The 20220-nt window shown below is 39.6% G+C and overlaps 1 protein-coding gene across 4 annotated transcripts in view; it reads right to left on the reverse strand.

The window, feature by feature from the left end:
• The window catches only part of sorcs3a (sortilin related VPS10 domain containing receptor 3a), a 712571-nt gene that overhangs the window by 138601 nt on the left and 553750 nt on the right, over window positions 1-20220 (reverse strand). For all 4 annotated transcript variants that reach the window (XM_062027155.1, XM_062027158.1, XM_062027156.1 and 1 more), the window contains exon 11: window positions 12343-12445. In XM_062027155.1, the coding sequence (XP_061883139.1) occupies window positions 12343-12445 (103 nt within the window). The remainder of the gene's footprint in view (window positions 1-12342; window positions 12446-20220) is intronic.

Here is a 20220-nt window from a genome sequence, read left to right on the forward strand (position 1 = left end):
TTAATATACCAGTTTGGGCACCAAAGTACTAATTATGCACCAGTATCAGTTAGAATCTAAATGATTCCAAACTCCATTATGTTCCACTTTCTGCCCGGCTTTTTATTTTGCATGAATTCCCCAGTACCCCAGTGGTTCCTTTACGTGGTTTCTCTGCACATCACTTTACTTCCAGTGCGGGGCAGACTACTGTGCTGCCTTTTTCCCCAATTACTGTAATTGTGTTCAGAAGCACAGCAGGAAGACGTTGTATTCTTCTTCTTCTATGTCTTCCTCGCTTCTCGTTACGACGCCGTTGTATCCCGTTCTTGTCTTCCTACAGTTTATTTTACTACGGCCTAGTATTTTTGTACCTTCGGTGTGTTTGTACTTCGTATTAACCTTTATCTTCCCACTGATTCCTCGTCTCCTCGCCGGTCTCATTGCTTCACTTTTTTTGCCGAGAAGTTCTTGTTCCTATTCATTAAGACTGTCTGACTTTCTCTGCATCCAACCCTAAACAAAACATTTTTTCCATGACTTCAAAAATGGAATCAGCTTTTCTGCCGGCTGTTTTGCGCATGGCACATTACTATTTTGCATAACAACAACTAAGATACTCTCACTCTGTCTTCTAACCCAGTGTTTTTCAACCACTGTGCCAGGAGATACAGTCTGATGTGCCGTGGGAGATTATGTCATTTCACCTAATTGGGTTAAAAATGTTTTTTGCAAGCCAAATGTGCCGTTGTTGAGTGTCTGTGCTGTCTAGAGCTCCGCAGAGTAACCGTGTAATACACTTCCATATCAGTAGGTGGCAGCAGGTAGCTAATTGCTTTGTAGATGTCGGGAACGTGGTTTGTCGTGATCACAATATGCGGGAGGCAGAGTACAGGTAAAAAAGTATCTAACGCTTAAACCAAAAATAAACGAAAAGGCGAGTGCCGCTAAGAAAAGGCATTGAAGCTTAGTAATGGCTATGCAAAACGAAACTAAAACTGCACTGGCTGCAAAGTAAACAAAAACAGAATGCTGGACGACAGCAAAGACTTACAGCGTGTGGAGCAGACGGCGTCCACAAAGTGCATCCGAACATGACAGTCAACAATGTCCCCACAAAGGATATCGTCCGCACATCTTAAATATTCTTGATTGCTAAAACAAAGCAGGTGCGGGGGGAATAGCGTTCAAGGAAGACATGAAACTGCTACAGGAAAATACCAACAAAAGAGGAAAAGCCACCAAAATAGGAGCGCAAGACAAGAACTAAAACACTACACACAGGAAAACAGCAAAAAACACCAAATAAGTCACGGCGTGATGTGACAGGTGGTGACAGTACACCTACTTTGAGACAAGAGCTATAGTGATGCATGGTTGGTTATGGTTTGAATTCATACCCAACAATTGCAATAACAACTTTTTACTGTCAATATCAGCTATGGAGTTTCATTTTGTTTTAGGTTTTCTACCGGTGGTGTGCCTCAGAATTTTTTTCAATAAAAAAAATGTGCCTCGGTTTAGAAAAGTTTGAAAAACACTGTTTTAACCCCACACACTTTTACAACCAACACCCCCAAGTTAATTCCTAAACTCCGTCCTGGTGATCAACCAGGAGAGCTGCAGATAATGGACATGGCGGGGGTGCAGGCACTGTCTACAGCGGTTACTTGGCAGGCTCTGGCTCCCAACTAAATTATGGCTGACGTCCAGACAACAGCTGGAAGAGAGCAGACAAATCTCTGAATAGAACACTGGTTCTTCCTGCGGGCTCCAATCCCATGTACCTGGGTATCTAACACTGGACAGGATGACGTCTTAAAACATCTGTGATTTACTGTTCCAAAAACAAATATCGAAAACCATCCTTAGTTAAGATATCTCACATTGTCACACATTAGTCCAAAGCTATTTACCGTATTTTTCGGACCATAGGGCGCGCCGGATTATAAGGCGCATTAAAGGGGTCATATGATTTTTTTTCTGAATTTAAAACCCTATCTAGTGGTCTGCATCAGTGTTTTTCAACCTTTTTTGAGCCAAGGTACTGATTTTTTGCATTGAAAAAATCCGAAGGCACACCACCAGCAGAAATCATTAAAAAAAGAAACTCAGCTGACAGTAAAAAGTCGTTGTCGCACTTGTTGGATATGACTTTAAAACATAACCAAGCATGCATCAGTGTAGCTCTTGTCTCAAAGTAGGTGTACTGTCACCACCTGTCACATCACGCAGTGACTTATTTTGAGTTTTTTTCTTCTGTTTTCCTGTGTGTGTAGTGTTTTAGTTCTTGTCTTGCGCTCCTATTTTGGTGGCTTTTTGTCTTTTTTTGGTATTTTCCTGTAGCAGTTTCATGTCTTCCTTTGAGCGATATTTCCCGCATCTACTTTGTTTTAGCAAACAAGGATATTTCAGTTGTTTTTATCCTTCTTTGTGGGGACATTGTCGATTGTCATGTCATGTTCGGATGTACATCGTGGACGCCGTCTTTGCTCCAAAGTAAGTCTTTGCTGTCGTCCAGCATTATGTTTTTGTTTACTTTGTAGCCAGTTTAGTTTTAGTTTCGTTCTGCTTAGCCTTCCCTAAGCTTCAATGCCTTTTCTTAGGGGCACTCACCTTTTGTTTATTTTTGGTTTAAGCATTAGACACATTTTTACCTGCACACTCCCTCCCGCTGTTTCCGACATCCACAAAGCAATTCGCTACCTGCTGCCACCTACTGATATGGAAGAGTATTACACGGTTACTCTGCCGAGCTCTAGACAGCACCGACACTCAACAACAACACATCATTTGCAGACTATAATTACTGGTTTGCAAAAAATATTTTTAACCCAAATAGGTGAAATTAGGTCATCTCCCACGGCATACCAGATTGTATCTCTACCGCGCACAGTGGTTGAAAAACACTGGTCTACATAACATGTAAAGGTGGTTCTTTGGTGAAATTGTTGCATAGATTATGTTTTACAGATCATCTTTCTCTTTCTGAGCGTCTCTTCAGGATGCGCCGTTTTGTGGGTGGTCTTATTTACGTGGCTCACCTTCGGCAGCGTTTTCTCCCCGTCATCTTTGTTGTAGCGGTGTAGCGTGCAAGGACGGGTGTGGAAGAAGTGTCAAAAGATGGAGCTAACTGTTTTAATGACATTCAGACTTTACTTCAATCAATAACGGAGCAGCATCTCCTCATCCGTGGCTCACTAATGCAACAACGGCGGAAATGTGTCCCGTGATACACCGTCCGACCGGAACTCTCTAATAACTAAAGTTCTGTGGGTGAATTATGTAAACTCACTACATCGGTAGTTTTTAGCGCTTCCATAGTGGACATAAGTTAGAACATTACGCTACTTTATACTAAAAATGGCAACAGCGGAAGATGAATGCCACATCAGAAGAATATATAGAAAAAGAAGAAGCTCATCGACTATGGTGTCGCCACGGACTACAAAGGCGGACGCGCGCACATTTTCAAGACTTATGCAGATCCCAAATACATATCAGCAGGTACCAGAAGGGAAGAAAAGTTGATTTTGCATAATATTGAGAAACTACACGCCAAATAATATGTCTGCTAATAGATGCCATTTTGCGGTCCTTATACACACGTCATAATAATACTCGTATGTAGAGATGTCCAATAATATCGGACTGCCGAAATTATCGGCCAATAAATGCTTTAAAATGTAATATCGGAAATTATCTGTATTGGTTTCAAAAAGTAACATTTATGACTTTTTAAAATGCCGCTGTACGGAGTGGTACACGGACGTAGGGAGAAGTACAGAGCGCCAATAAACCTTAAAGGCACTGCCTTTGCGTGCCGGCCCAATCACATAATATCTACGGCTTTTCACACACACAAGTGAATGCAAGGCATACTTGGTCAACAGCCATACAGGTCACACTGAGGGTGGCCGTATAAACAACTTTAACACTGTTACAAATATGCGCCACACTGTGAACCCACACCAAAAAAGAATGACAAACACATTTCGGGAGAACATCCACACCGTACCACAACATAAACACAACAGAACAAATACCCAGAACCCCTTGCAGCACTAAATCTTCCGGGACGCTACAATATACACCCCCGACCCCTCCCCAACCCCGCCCAGCTCAACCTCCTCATGTTCTCTCAGGGAGAGCATGTCCCAAATTCCAAGCTGCTGTTTTGAGGCATGTTAAAAAAAAAAAAAATGCACTTAGTGACTTCAATAATAAATATGGCAGTGCCATGTTGGCATTTTTTTCCATAACTTGAGTTGATTTATTTTGGAAAACCTTGTTACATTGTTTAATGCATCCAGCGGGGCATCACAACAAAATTAGGCATAATAATGTGTTAATTCCACGACTGTATATATCGGTATCTGTTGATATCGGAATCGGTAATTAAGAGTTGGAAAATATCGGAATATCGGATATCGGATATCGGCAAAAAAGCCATTATCGGACATCTCTACTCGTATGTTTAATGCGCCGACAATCCATCAAGCGGTGCGGCTTCATAGCTTACCGAAGTCGTACTAAAAACATTTTGACAGATTCTTGAGCGGCGTGTGTAATGTTCTATATTCTCAATGGAACATTTAAAGTTTTGGTGTTTTTTTTACTGCCATCATACTGCAGTCTACATGTATCTCTTATGTATGACTGCCATCTACTGGTCACACTTATCATTACACCATGTACCAAAAAAAAAAAATTGCTTCGCGGTCGGTAACAACCAAAATGATGCCGTACATTAGGCACACCGGGTTATAAGGCGCACTGTCGATTTTTGAGAAAATGAAAGGATTTTAAGTGCGTCTTATAGTTAGAAAAATATGGTACGTGCTTTCATCCCCACATTTTAAGTCCAATCCACTTGTTGACGGAAAAGCAGCTCTTAAGCTGGTTTGAAGAATTATTACCCTGCTTACACACATGTACAGAATGCCTGAATAAAACATTAATGGCTCAGAGGATGGGTTATGTTTAGTGAATCATTTGAAAACATTTTTTAAGTCTCTGCATTTCAATATGGCACAAAAAGCTGAGTATGGTACATACAGTGCATTCGGAAGTATTCATATGTTACAGCTTTATAGCAAAATGTAATACATTCATTGTTGTCCTCGAAATTCTACATACATTACCTTATAAGGTAAGGTTTTTTCTATATAGCTGTTAGAATAATTATGTATATATTATCACACAACTTTTACGCTTAAGGGCCGTAGTATTTTTCTTTGTCTGTGCCAAGCTGGCAATCCAAAAGATTGCAAGCCAGTCTCGTATCAGTGTCTGTGTCCAGGAACGGCCTGCTGACTGCCAAGGCCGAACACCGCCGTGACGCAGACAGGGCAGAGACGAGGCGATATCACCAGTGTCAACACATTTGCATTTCTTGTATAATCATATATTGTGTCTAACTGGAGCTGTCGAGATTACCCCCATTCCCTCAGCGACAGCTTCAGTGATGTAACCAGGGACCTCCCAAATAAATAGAGGAAGCATGTGGGCTAGACTTTAGAACGTAGTTTGGATCTGTAACTAGAGTACAGCCCAAAACACGTCTCTCCTTAATTGAGCCAAATTGAACTCTGTCTCTGCATGATTCCTTGCTTCTTGTCTGTTTAATAAAGTTAAAAGTTAAAGTACCAATGATTGTCACACACACACTAGGTGTGACAAAATTATTCTCTGCATTTGACCCATCACCCTTGATCACCCCCTGGGAGGTGAGGGGAGCAGTGAGCAGCAGCGGTGCCGCGCCCGGGAATCATTTTTGGTGATTTAACCCCCAATTCCAACCCTTGATGCTGAGTGCCAAGCAGGGAGGTAATGGGTCCCATTTTTATAGTCTTTGGTATGACTCGGCCGGGGTTTGAACTCACAACCTACCGATCTCAGAGCGGACACTCTAACCACTAGGAAACTGAGTAATAGATGTCATCAGTGTTTGAACATGACAATAGCAATCGGTTGGTAGAGTGGCCGTGCCAGCAACTTGAGGGTTGCTGGCAATCCCCGCTTCCACCATCCTAGTCACTGCCGTTGTGTCCTTGGGCAAGACACTTTACCCACCTGCTCCCAGTGCCACCCACACTGGTTTAAATGTAACTTAAATATTGGGTTTCGCTAGAGAAAAGCCCTATAAATATATTAAATATAATTCACTTCACTTCACTAAAAAGGCAAGTTCCATGGATGGTGTTGTTTTTTCCCGGTCAACATGAGAAAAAATATTTCCGAGTTCATTTGTCCTCGACAATTTACACGTCAACCGGGACCAGCCGTAAATGGGATTATCTACTAAACTCCTGCTGAATGAAGGCGCCATTTACTCGATCATGTTGACAAACCAGAAGAAAGAGCAGAAAGGTATATAAAGTCAAGGAGGAGGGGCGTGCAAAATTAATCTGAAACTTAAAAGACCCCAAAAGAAAACTGTTTTGCAGATATGCTCAAAAACTGGGTCAAACATGTTACTGTGCAGCAACAATTTACACCAAAGCATATCCAATATATACTATCTTAACCACAAGTTAGTGTGTGGACCTGTGAAACAGGCTTGTAGGGATGATATAGCCTCTGTGTTTTTTCCTGACCTAACGTATATTCCGCTCTACCCCGGTATTGAGCACTGCATAACGGATAAACCGCAGAAACCTTGACTACATACACTACCATTCAAAAGTTTGGGGTCACCCAAACAATTTTGTGGAATAGCCTTCATTTCTAAGAACAAGAATAGACTGTCGAGTTTCAGATGAAAGTTCTCTTTTTCTGGCCATTTTGAGCGTTTAATTGACCCCACAAATGTGATGCTCCAGAAACTCAATCTGCTCAAAGGAAGGTCAGTTTTGTAGCTTCTGTAACGAGCTAAACTGTTTTCAGATGTGTGAACATGATTGCACAAGGGTTTTCTAATCATCAATTAGCCTTCTGAGCCAATGAGCAAACACATTGTACCATTAGAACACTGGAGTGATAGTTGCTGGAAATGGGCCTCTATACACCTATGTAGATATTGCACCAAAAACCAGACATTTGCAGCTCAAATAGTCATTTACCACATTAGCAATGTATAGAGTGTATTTCTTTAAAGTTAAGACTAGTTTAAAGTGCTTTTCCTTCAAAAATAAGGACATTTCAATGTGACCCCAAACTTTTGAACGGTAGTGTAGATCAAACTTTATTTGAATAAAAACACATTTTTAATGAATTTCAGGATCAAAAGTGGGCACAACCATTTCTGACAGGTGATAAGTGACTACTGAATACTCAAGGACTAGGAAGAAGTTTATTTGGGAGAATTAATTGAAATGTTGGCTTCATAGATCATTACAGGCACTCTTATACTGATACAGGGGCAGGGACAGGTAGCCAGCAGTTTTGGGTTTACATTGTGTTTGTTTTATTTCATTAATTTAAAGTCGAACAAAAAACAATCTACATAAGATATAAAATAAGTAATGAACGAAAAGGAGCAGACAGTAGCAAAACTTATATCTGCCCCCTGTCCATACAGTAACAACTCAGAAGACGAGCTATATATATATATATATATATATATATATATATATATATATATATATATATATATATATATATATATATATATATATATATATATATATATATATATATATATATATATATATATATATATATATATATATATATAATTAATACCATACGTTAACTCAGGAAAAAACACAGAGGCTATTTCATCCCTACAAGCCTGTTCCGAAGGCTTCCCTGCTCTTCAGGGGATTTTTGTACCCCTGAAGAGCAGGGAAGGCTTGTAGGGATGAAATAGCTTCTGTGAATGTTCCTGACCTAACGTATATTCCGCTCTACCCCGGTATTGAGCACTGTATAACGGATAAACCACAGAACCCTCGACTATATATTAATAACATATATATTTTATAACATGCAACCAAATAACTAAACATGGAAACTGTCAGAATTAAGTGAAGTTATCACAAAACTTTGTGTTTCAATGAGTTCCCGGCGAGCAGACAAAAGCTGCCTTTGATCTTACCAATCAAAAGGCTTGTAAAACTCCACTGTGTAGGATGGGAAGCGACATGAAGGTGTCAATTTCTTTGATGTATTGTAATCCACTGGAAGATTTTGTCTTGACCCGAGATCTACAAAGCGGAGAGGAAGCAGGACCTGACCCCTCTCCAGGCACCTTTTCTTTGAACTGCTTTGTAACCAGAGGCGACGGCTGTTTACGACCCCCTTTCCTTTAGAAATAGCTGTTGCCATGTAATCAGGGAAAGTCCAAATAAAAGAGGAGGCGTACAATCTTTCGTCAGAGCGTGGTGGGACACTGTGCAAAGGTACAGGTCTACGCGTTTATCCTCATTGAGCCAAATTTATATCTGTCTCTGTTTGATTCCTTGCTTCTTTGTCTGTTTAATAGATCTCATCAGTGTTTGAACCTGACAGAAACAATCATTTACTCCAAGTCATATATGTTCATCATCACAATTGTTCCTTTTTTTTAATACAGTACGAGATTAAGATTGTTTTATTTCGCTGTCAAGATTGTTCCATAAACTAACACCTTTATTTGAAATACTTCTTTCCCTCATCCCTAAATCTCGATTTAGTAAAGAGCTCAGTTCCTTTTGGATTATAATTACTTTCTCTTTTAACAAATCTGTTTTTAATGACAATTTTCGTTGAGATAACTTTAAAATAAGTCGGTTTAATATATTTTATCAAGTTCCTAGAACTGTAAGTCAAGTTGTCTCAACATGGTAAATGGTCTGTATTTTTATATAGCGCGAATACTATACCTGAGTATATGTTTGTATATGCACACATTCAGGACATAATTTACCACAGACACTTTGAGACACTTGTGATTAAGGGCTATCTAAATAAAACTTTGTGTAAACAAACTTTGATTGATTGATCGAATGTTGTTCGGAAGAATTTGTGAATGTGCTTAGTACATGATTTTCAGGATATTGTTCATTCTATATTTCTGAATGGAAATCACACATGATTCTGCTGTCTTATTTTCTGTTAGGGAGATTTTGCTTACTTTGTGGAATGTGTTTGGTGTTTCTACAATAAGTAATATGCTCAACTGTGAAACGAGGGCCAATGCAATAACATACCAACAACCTAATTGGTTCTGTGACAGAGCTCTTAAAGGCCTAATGAAACCCACTACTACCGACCACGCAGTCTGATAGTTTATATACCAATGATGAAATCTTAACATTGCAACACATGCCAATACGGCCGTGTTAACTTATAAAGTGCAATTTTAAATTTCCCGCTAAACTTCCGGTTGAAAACGTCTATGTATGATGACGTATGCGCGTGATGTCAATCGTTGAACCGGAAGTATTGGTACACCATTGAATCCAATACAAAAAGCTCTGTTTTCATCTCAAAATTCCACAGTATTCTGGACATCTGTGTTGGTGAATCTTTCGCAATTTGTGTAATGAACAATGAAGACTGCAAAGAAGAAAGTTGTAGGTGGGATCGGTGTATTAGCGGCGGACTACAGCAACACAACTAGGAGGACTTTGAGATGGATAGCAGACCCGCTAGCCGCCGACCTCACCTTGACTTCCTCCGTCTCCGGGCCGCCGACCGCATCTACGATCGTCGCTCCGTCGATCGCTGGAACGCAGGTGAGCACGGGTGTTGATGCGCAGATGAGGGCTGGCGTAGGTGGATAGCTAATGTTTTTAGCATAGCTCTGTAGAGGTCCCGTTGCTAAGTTAGCTTCAATGGCGTCATTAGCAACAGCATTGTTATGCTTCGCCAGCCTGGAAAGCATTAACCGTGTAGTTACATGTCCATGGTTTAATAGTATTGTTGATTTTCTGTCTATCCTTCCAGTCAGAGGTTTATTTCTTTTGTTTCTATCTGCATTTAAGCCCGATGTGCTATCCCGTTAGCTCCGTAGCCAAAGTGCTTCGCCGATGTATTGTTGTGGAGATAAAAGTCACAGTGAATGGCCATTTCGCGTTCTCGACTCTCATTCTCAAGAGGATATAGTATCCGAGGTGGTTTAAAATACAAATCCGTGATCCACAATAGAAAAAGGAGAAAGTGTGGAATCCAATGAGGCAGCTTGTACCTAAGTTACGGTCAGAGCGAAAAAAGATACGTCCTGCACTACACTCTAGTCCTTCACTCTCACGTTCCTCATCCACAAATCGTTCATCCTCGCTCAAATTAATGGGGTAATCGTCGCTTTCTCGGTCCGAATTGTTCTCGCTGCTGGTGTAAACAATGGGGAAATGTGAGGAGCCCTTCAACCTGTGACGTCACGCTACTTCCGGTATAGGCAAGGCTTTTTTTGATCAGCGACCAAAAGTTGCGAACTTTATCGTCGATGTTCTCTACTAAATCCTTTCAGCAAAAATATGGCAATACCGCAAAATGATCAAGTATGACACATAGAATGGATCTGCTATCCCCGTTTAAATAAAAAAAAATCATTTCAGTAGGCCTTTACTCAAAGCACTTGCATCTGAATTCAACATTGCTTTCTCACACTTTCTTCTTTTCAATGATTGGAAAACAAATGTGTGTGGCTTGCCAACTATAAGCTAATGATAGTGAGTGAGACCTGATTTTTTTTCTGCGGATCTTACGGGGTTCACTGTGGCATTCGCTCCGCCAACTAATGTCACGATGCTTGTAACTCAAATATTTGCTTGCAAATTAAAGCATAACAATTATCCCAAAAAAAGCTCTTATCTCAAATATTTGAAACTATTTTCAATGAGTATTTGACAAAGCAATGTACAAAACCCAAAACCAGTAGAGTTGGCACATAAATAAAAACAGAATACAATGATTTAAAAATCATTTTCAACCCATATTCAATTGAATAGACTGCAAAGACAAGATATTTAATGTTCAAACTGAAAACCTTTTTTTTTTGCAAATATACATTAACTTAGAATTTAATGGCAGCAACACAAAGTTGGCGAAGTGGCATTTTTACCACTGTGTTACATGGCCTTTCCTTTTAACAACACTCAGTAAACGTTTGGGAATTGAGGAGACCAATTTTTGAAGCTTTGCAGGTGGAATTCTTTCCCATTCTTGCTTGATGTACAGCTTAAGTTGTTCAACAGTCCAGGGTCTCTGTTGTGGTATTTGACGCTTCATAATGTGCCACACATTTTCAATGGGAGACAGGTCTGGACTACAGGCAGGTCAGTCTAGTACCCGCACTCTTTTACTATGAAGCCACGCTGTTGTAACACGTGCAGAATGTGGCTTGGCATTGCCTTGCTGAAATAAGCAGGGGCGTCCATGGATGGCAACATGTGTTGCTCCAAAACCTGTATGTACCTTTCAGCATTAATGGTGCCTTCACAGACGTGTAAGTTACCCATGCCTTGGCCACTAATACAACCCCATACCATCACAGATGCTGGCTTTTGAACTTTGCGCCTATACCAATCCGGATGGTTCTATTCTGCTTTGGTCCAGAGGACACAACGTCCACAGTTTCCAAAAAAAATTTGAAATGTGGACTCGTCAGACCACAGAACACTTTTCCACTTTGCATCAGTCCATCTTAAATGAGCTCTGGCCCAGCGAAGCCGGCTGCGTTTCTGGGTGTTGTTGATAAATGGCTTTGGCTTTGCATAGTATAGTTTTAACTTGCACTTACAGATGTAGCGACAAACTGTAGTTACTGACAGTGGTTATCTGAAGTGTTCCTGAGCCCATGTGGTGATATCCTTTACACACTGATGTCGCTTTTTGATGCAGTACCGCCTGAGGGGTTTAACGTCACGGGAATTGCCGCTTATGTGCAGTGATTTCTCTAGATTCTCTGAACCTTTTGATGATATTACGGCCCTTAGATGGTGAAATCCCTAAATTCCTTGCAATAGCTTGTTGAGAAATGTTGTTCTTAAAGTGTTGGACAATTTGTTGACAAAGTGGTGACCCTCGCCCCATCCTTGTTTGTGAATGACTGAGCATTTTATGTAAGCTGTTTTTATACCCAGACATGGCTTCCGCCTGTTCCCAATTAGCCTGTTCACCTGCGGGATGTTCTAAATAAGTGTTTGATGAGCATTCCTCAACTTCCTCAGTCTTTTTTGCCACTTGTGCCAGCTTTTTTGAAACATGTTGCAGGCATCAAGTTCCAAATGAGCTAATATTTGCAAAAACAACAGAGTTTTCCAGTTCGAAAGTTAAGTATCTTGTCTTCGCAGTCTATTCAATTGGATATAGGTTGAAAAGGATTTGCAAATCATTGTATTCTGTTTTTATTTACGATTTACACAACGTGCCAACTTCACTGGTATTGGGTTTTTTTGTTTTATAAAATGGAGCCAAAGTTGACTTGTGACTTACCTGTAGCAACAATGATCCCTGGTGCAGAGATTTTGGTGGAGATTGCCCCTGACAAGTAGGGGTTCTCTGAACTTTGCAGTTGAAGATGGAGTGAACAGAAAGGCTGTGAAACAAGACCAGAACACATGAACATTTGGATCTGAGATACCAGAGAGCAAATTTACTGGAAAAAAAATAACACTTTACAATATACATTTATAACTATTAGGCATGTCCTGATCTAATCTTGACACCACTCCAAAATCAGCTAAAAAAAACTAGGCAAAAACAGTCTCAGATTAAAGCAGACTGCATCTAAAATGTTCTGATACTAGCACTCCAATATGGGCGGTCAATGCCAGACTCTAGCACTTCTATATAGCATCCAGTATGCAGAGCTCATGTGTTTACATTAGTGTTGTTCCGATACCAATATTTTAGTACCGGTACCAAAATGTATTTCGATACTTTTCGGTATTTCTCTAAATAAGGGGGAACAAAAATAAATGGCATTATTGGCTTTATTTTAACAAAAAATCTTACGGTACATTAAACATCTGTTTCTTATTGCAATTTAGTCCTTAAATAAAATAGTGAACATAATAGACAACTTTTATTTTATTAGTAAGTAAACAAACAAAGGCTCCTAATTTGTCTGCTGATATATGAAGTAACATTTTGTGTCATTTATCATTCTATTATTTTGTCAACATTGTTAAGGACAAGTGGTAAAAAATGAATTATCAATCTACTTGTTCATTTATTGTTAGACTTAGACAAACTTTAATGATCCACAAGGGAAATTGTTCCACACAGTAGCTCAGTTACAATGATGGAAAGTGTAAGGATGGAAAGGACAATGCAGGTATAAATAGACTAAATATAGCAATATAAAACATAACATATATACGTAATATTTACATAATATATGTACAGTATATTATATATACTGATATATTATATTATATTATGTCTATATCATATATACAATATATAACAATTACCATGTACAATATTACAGTATATGTGACAGCTGCAGCATAAAATAGAGAGTAAATCCAGCAGAAAATAGAAAATAAACATTAAAAACAAAGAGAAGTAGCTAACATAGAAGGGGCCAGGTAATAGACAGATATCATCTATTGCTGTATGGCGAGTGATTATACAGCTGGGTGGAGTGCGGAATGAAGGAATTCTTGAATCGAACACTGTGGAATGAAGCTGAAGGAGCCTGTTGGAGTGTGAGCTCCGCTGTCCCTCAATTGTCAGGTGGAGTGGGTGGGCGGGATTGTCCATGATGGCGAGCAGTTTGTCCAGTGTCCTCCTGTCCCTCACTGACACAAACGCCTCCAACTGCGTGCCAATAGTTTGGCCGGCTTTCCGGATCAGTTTGTCAATCCGGTTTGAGTCCCTTTTACTGGGGCTGCTCCCCCAAAAAACTACTGCAAAGTACAGGGCACTGGCCACAACAGACTGATAAAAGATTTTCAACAGATTGCTGCACACATTAAAGGACCTAAGCTTCCTCAGGAAAAAGAGTCTGCTCATGCCCTTCTTGTAAACAGCTTTGCAGTTGTCCATCCAGTCCAGTCTGCTGTTCAAGTGGACTCCCAGGTACTTGTACTGCCCCACTACTGCCACCTCCCAGCCCTGGATCTTGATGGGCTCCACCGGGGTCCTTCTCTTCCTGAAGTCGATGACCAGCTCCTTGGTCTTGTCCACATTAAGGACCTGAGACCACTCCACAAAGTCAGCGATCAGTTTCCTGTAGGATTCCTGTCCTTCTCTGATACACCCGACCACAGCAGAGGCGTCAGAGTATTTCTGCAGGTGGCAGGACCTGGAACTATACTGGAGGTCTGAGGTGTACAGGGTGGAGCACCTACACCACTGACCACAGTATCCAACAGGGAGCTCCCCAGTCGCACACACTGGGGCCTGTCAGACAAGTAATCAGTGATCCTGGAGACAATGGATGAACTGACACCCATCCTGAGCAACTTGTCACTCATCAGAATTGTCTGCATGGTGTTAAAGGCACTAGAGAAATCAAATAACATGATCCTCACAGTGCCCTTCCCACCATCCAGGTGAGAGTGAGCATAATGCAGCAGGTAGATAACAGCATCGACTACTTCTACATGGGACTCATATGCAAACTCTAGAGGATCCAGGGAAGGAGCCACCAGGGGTCTCAGCTGATCCAGCACAAGTTTCTCGAGGACCTTCATGACAAGGGACGTCAGGGCAACAGGTCCGAAGTCATTCAAGCCCGATGGGATGGGCTTCTATGCAGGATGTTTTCCATAGTGCTGGTATCCGTTCTAACTTCAGACTCAGGTTGAAGATGAAGTGCAGGATTTCAGTCAACAGAGCAGCACAAGTCTCCAGGACCCAGGGGTTGACTCGGTCAGGGCCTGCTGACTTGGCTGCGTTGACTCCCTCCAGCTGTTGTCTCACATGTCCAGGTGTCAGACACACCGGGCTGGCTTTCTCAGTGGGGGTGGAAGTGGGGGGATAAGAAACAGCGGTGGCAGGTAACAGCGAATGAGTTTGTGTATTGATGTTCAGGGGAGGTGGGAGGACAGGAGTAAATAAATAAATAAATGACAAATGGGTTATACTTGTATAGCGCTTTTCTACCTTCAAGGTACTCAAAGCGCTTTGACAGTATTTCCACATTCACCCATTCACACACTGACGGCGGGAGATGCCATGCAAGGCGCTAAACAGCACCCATCAGGAGCAAGGGTGAAGTGTCTTGCCCAAGGACACAACGGACGTGACTAGGATGGTAGAAGGTGGAGATTGAACCCCAGTAACCAGCAACAGTCCGATTGCTGGCACGGCCACTCTACCAACTTCGCCACGCCCCCCCCTCCCCCCCCGAGTAGTGGGGGGAGGGCCAGTAAGGGGTGCATTGCTAAATCTATTGAAAAACAAATTCAGCTCGTTGGCTCTATCTACACCCCCATCAAGCAGTTTGGCTTTGTTGTTGAAGCCTGTGATGGTTTTCCTGCCTTTCCACACATCACGAGTGTTGTTCTGTTGGAAATATACTGTTAATATCTGCTTACTTTGTATTTTAACATGTTCTATCTACACTTCTGTTCAAATGTAATAATCACGTACACTTCTGTTGTTTGATACTTTACATTAGTTTCGGATGATACCACAGATTTGCGTATCAATCTGATACCAAGTAGTTACAGGATCATACATTGGTCATATTCAAAGTCCTCATGTGTCCAGGGACATATTTCCTGAGTTTATAAACATAATATGAATTTTTTTAAAAAAGGAAAAAATATTTTGTGACGATAAAAAATATCAATGCAATCTTAGTAGAATGGACTAGATACGCTATTGTACTTGGTATCATTACAGTGGATGTCAGGTGTAGATCCACCATTTGTTTACATTCAGGGTGCTAGCTTGCTGTTATGGGTTAAGTATCGTATCCTGCTATGGCATACTTGCCAACCCTCCCGTTTTTAGCGGGAGAATCCCGGTATTCAGCGCCTCTCCCGACAACCTCTCCCGGCAGAGATTTTCTCCCAACAAACTCCCGGTATTCAGCCGGAGCTGGAGGCCACGCCCCCTCCACCTCAATGCGGACCTGAGTGGGGACAGCCGTTCTCACGTCCGCTTTCCCACAATATAAACAGCTTGCCTGCCCAATGACGTCATAACATCTACGGCTTTTAGAGAGTAGAGTGCACAACAAGGAGAGAGAGTTCTTGGTTTCTTATGTGGGTTTATTGTTAGGCAGTTTCATTAACGTCCTCCCAGCGCGGTAACAACACACAACAACAGCAGTCACGTTTAGTCTACCGTAAAGCAGTTTGTCTGCCGTAAACAGCAATGTTGTGACACTCTTAAACAGGACAATACTGCCATATACTGGATAGCTTGCAGAACACTGAAATTCAAGTATGTCTTTTATTTATGTTTAATAAAATAAATTTAAAAAAATAAAAAAATAAAAAATATATATATAGCAAGAATTCACTGAAAGTCAAGTATTTCATACATACATATATATATATATATATATATATATATATATATATATATATATATATATATATATATATATATATATACATACATATATATATATATATATATATATATATATATATATACATACATATATATATATATATATATCTATATATATATATATATATATATATATATATATATATATATATATATATATATATATATATATATATATATATATGCAATACTTGATTTGGTGAATTCTAGCTGTAAATATACTCTCCTCTTAACCACACCTTTAGCCACGCCCCAACCACGCCCCCCGCCACAAACACGCCCGCACCCCGACCACGCCCCCCCCCCCCCCCCCCCCCACACACCTCCCGATATTGGAGGTCTCAAGGTTGGCAAGTATGAGCTATGGTGTGTGTATAGTCAATCAATCAATCAATCAATGTTTATTTATATAGCTCTAAATCACAAGTGTCTCAAAAGGCTGCACAAGACAGAATTTCATCGGCACAGTCAAGTGAGACATGTTTAGCTATTTCTCGTCCTGCAGGGATGATACTTGTAAGAAACATATTTTATTTGTCACCATGGAGGCGAGGATTAGTGATTTAGAAGTAGCTAAAACACCGCCGACTGCGATTGGACGTTCGCCGCTAGCTAGCTTGCCATGTCTTAAAGCACCTCTTCCTGAGGGCGTTCAGTGTTATAACTACCTTATTGCAGTGAAACTTGCCAAGGGACATGTAACCAAATATTAACATTGCTGTATGTATACTTTTGACCCAGCAGATTTTCTCACATTTTCAGTAGACCCATAATAAATTCATATTGAACCAAACTTCATGAATGTTTTTTTGTGACCAACAAGTATGTGCTCCAATCACTCTATCACTAAAAAATAAGACTTGTAGAAATGATTGGAAACTCAAGACAGCCATGACATTATGTTCTTTACAAGTGTTTGTAAACTTTCGACCATGACTGTAGCTAAAACCACGTTACTGTACAGCACTGAGTAACCAGCTATGAGCAGGAAATTACCAAGTACTTTATTGAAGCGTCTCAAGAGAGAGTAACACAACCAGTACTTTGAGCGTACATGTCTGAAATATGTTACTGCAGCCCAAGAAAGAGACTTTGTTCGCTCTTTGAATTAAAGTTGCATCTCTATGTTATCAGGACACAAAAGAAGAACATGCATTTACAGAACTTAATTGAACTTTTCACTGAATGTTCTCCTGTAAGTGCATCAAGGGTAGCAGGACTGCAAAGTGAAATCCAAATTAATTAAAACTAAATTGGTTTATTCAATCAAATGGAACTCGTAGTTAATTTGTTCTGATATGAAATAGTAATTACCAGGGAGCAGCCAGGGCTAAACATTAATACAAAATATTGGTAGATTCCAGCTTAGCAGCTTAGTAGAACACTATAAGTAGTGAGCTATTTGTTTATTGTTTCTGCTTTTAATAAATGTGAAATTAAAAAAGCAAAACCCAGTTACATATCCCAATTATTAGTTTGATGGCTGATAGTATTTAATTATATTAATGCACAAATGCCAAACAACTAAAGGACAAGCAGCCTCTACTGCGGTAGATAGTTATGTGCCGATCGATACTATAATATCGATAGCACAGATACCAAATCTTTATGCTTAATATCGGTTCTTAAATCAAAAATATCAATACTTTAGTTATTCGAGATCATGTATATTATTAACAGGAATGCAGTGTAGAGCAGGGGTGTCAAACTCATTTTAGCACAGGGGCCGCATGGAGGAAAATCTGTGCACACGCGAGCCGGACTATTAAAATCATGGCATGAAAACTAAAAAAAATAAAGATAACTTCAGATTGTTTTCTTTGTCTTACTTTGGCCAAAAATAGAACAAACACATTCTAAAAATATTGCAATAAAAATATAGAAAAAAAATTCCGGCAGCGGTAAATTTTAGATCCATGAAGGAATAAAGAAAGTGAATGAATTCATTTGTACTGAATACATTAACATATGCATTAGTGTTGTCCCGATACCAATAATTTGGTGCCAAAATGATTTTGATACTTTTCGGTACTTGTCGATACTTTTCTAAATAAAGGGGACCACATTTTTTTTAATTATTGGTTTTATTTCAACAAAAAATCTTACGGTACATTAAACATATGTTTATTATTGCAATTTTGTCCTTAAATAAAATAGTGAACATACAAGAAAACTTGTCTTTTAATAGTAAGTAAGCAAAAAAAGACTCCTAATTTAGTCTGCTGACCTATGCAGTAACATATTGTGTCATTTTCCTTTCTATTATTTTGTCATAATTATTAAGGACAAGTAGGGATGATACTCGAAACCGGTTTTCCCGGTTGTTTGATAAGAAAAGAACCGAGTCCTCGGACTCGAATCCCTTTTTGAGAACCGGTACCCGTTATGGAGACCACTATAGTAAAGGAAAAGAGTTGATTCTTTATTCGAATCCCGTCCCGACCAGAAATGCTCCGTGGGACATCACAAGAATTGACGTCACGTAGCTCAGTCATTAGGCGCAGATAGCGAAAGCAGGAAAACAATGGACGGGAAAAAGCGCTCCAAGGTGTAATAAAGTTCAAAACAAAAGCTATAATCCATCGAATAACTTTACTGAGAGATTTTAGCAGGGTAAAACACATGACGAACACTTTTACGACCAACCGGAAACATAGCAACCAGGCTAGCAACGCACCTCCTTTACGGCAGCTGTCGCAACGTTCTTAAAACAACCGCAGCACATACATATATATACAACATATCTCCCTTTTTTAACTTTTGTTTTTCTTTCCTTGTAAACAAAACAAAATCACACTGTATATGTGTTGTCTGTCTAATTATAAATGATGCAGACGAGGCGTGTTGGCTGAGTTCTTGACGTTTACTTTCACAGCGTGGCAACATGCAACACTTTTCGGGGCTACCGCGCATGCTCGTAACTCCCGTTGCATGCTGGGTAGTGTAGTTGTTATATTCTCTAGCTCATAACATTTTTCCCACTATAAAGAAATAATGTTAACTCAATAAAGTGTATTTCTTTTTTAGCTTTAACTTTTCATTTTTTTAGCATTTTAACCACATTTGCAAAGAACTTTTCTCTTCATAGAATTTTCTTTCAATAAAGAAATAAAGTGCAAAAATGTCAAAGCATCATAACAAACAGTTATGTCAAATAGCAGCAGAAGTGCACTTTTTGGAGAGCTGTATTATTTTCAGTTTTGTGCCCAAGGGACTGATTTTATTTAACACTATATTATTATTTATACACCTATAGTGATCACAGAGACAGGTTGTTTTTGTGTTACTGTATATATTTGTTTCTCTGAAAAATCCCACTTAATATACTTTGGGTAACAACAGTCAATATTTATTTATTTTATTTTATTTTTTTAGGTGGGTAACAGTCAATATTTATTTATTTATTAGATTTTATTTTTCTATTATATAATAAAAGTGAGCTTTTGTTAAACCAAATATTGTGTGTTTTTTTTCCATATACAACAACCTATCTGGACTCGATAAGAGAATCGATAAGGAATCGGTTCGATAAGAGGATTCGATAATAGGCTCGAGCTCGATAATTCCTTATCAAACATCATCCCTAAGGACAAGTGGTAGAAAATGAATTATGAACCACCTGTTCATTTACTCTTAATATCTGCTTATTTTCTCTTTTAACATGTTTTATCTACACTTCTGTTAAAATGTAATAATCACTTATTCTTCTGTTGTTTGATACTTTACCTTAGTTTTGGATGATACCACAAATTTGGGTATCAATCCGATACCAAGTCGTTACAGGATCATACATTGGTCATATTCAAAGTCCTCATGTATGATATACAGTATTTG

Source organism: Entelurus aequoreus, linkage group LG18 (assembly GCF_033978785.1).
Source record: "Entelurus aequoreus isolate RoL-2023_Sb linkage group LG18, RoL_Eaeq_v1.1, whole genome shotgun sequence".
Classification (NCBI taxonomy): domain Eukaryota; kingdom Metazoa; phylum Chordata; class Actinopteri; order Syngnathiformes; family Syngnathidae; genus Entelurus; species Entelurus aequoreus.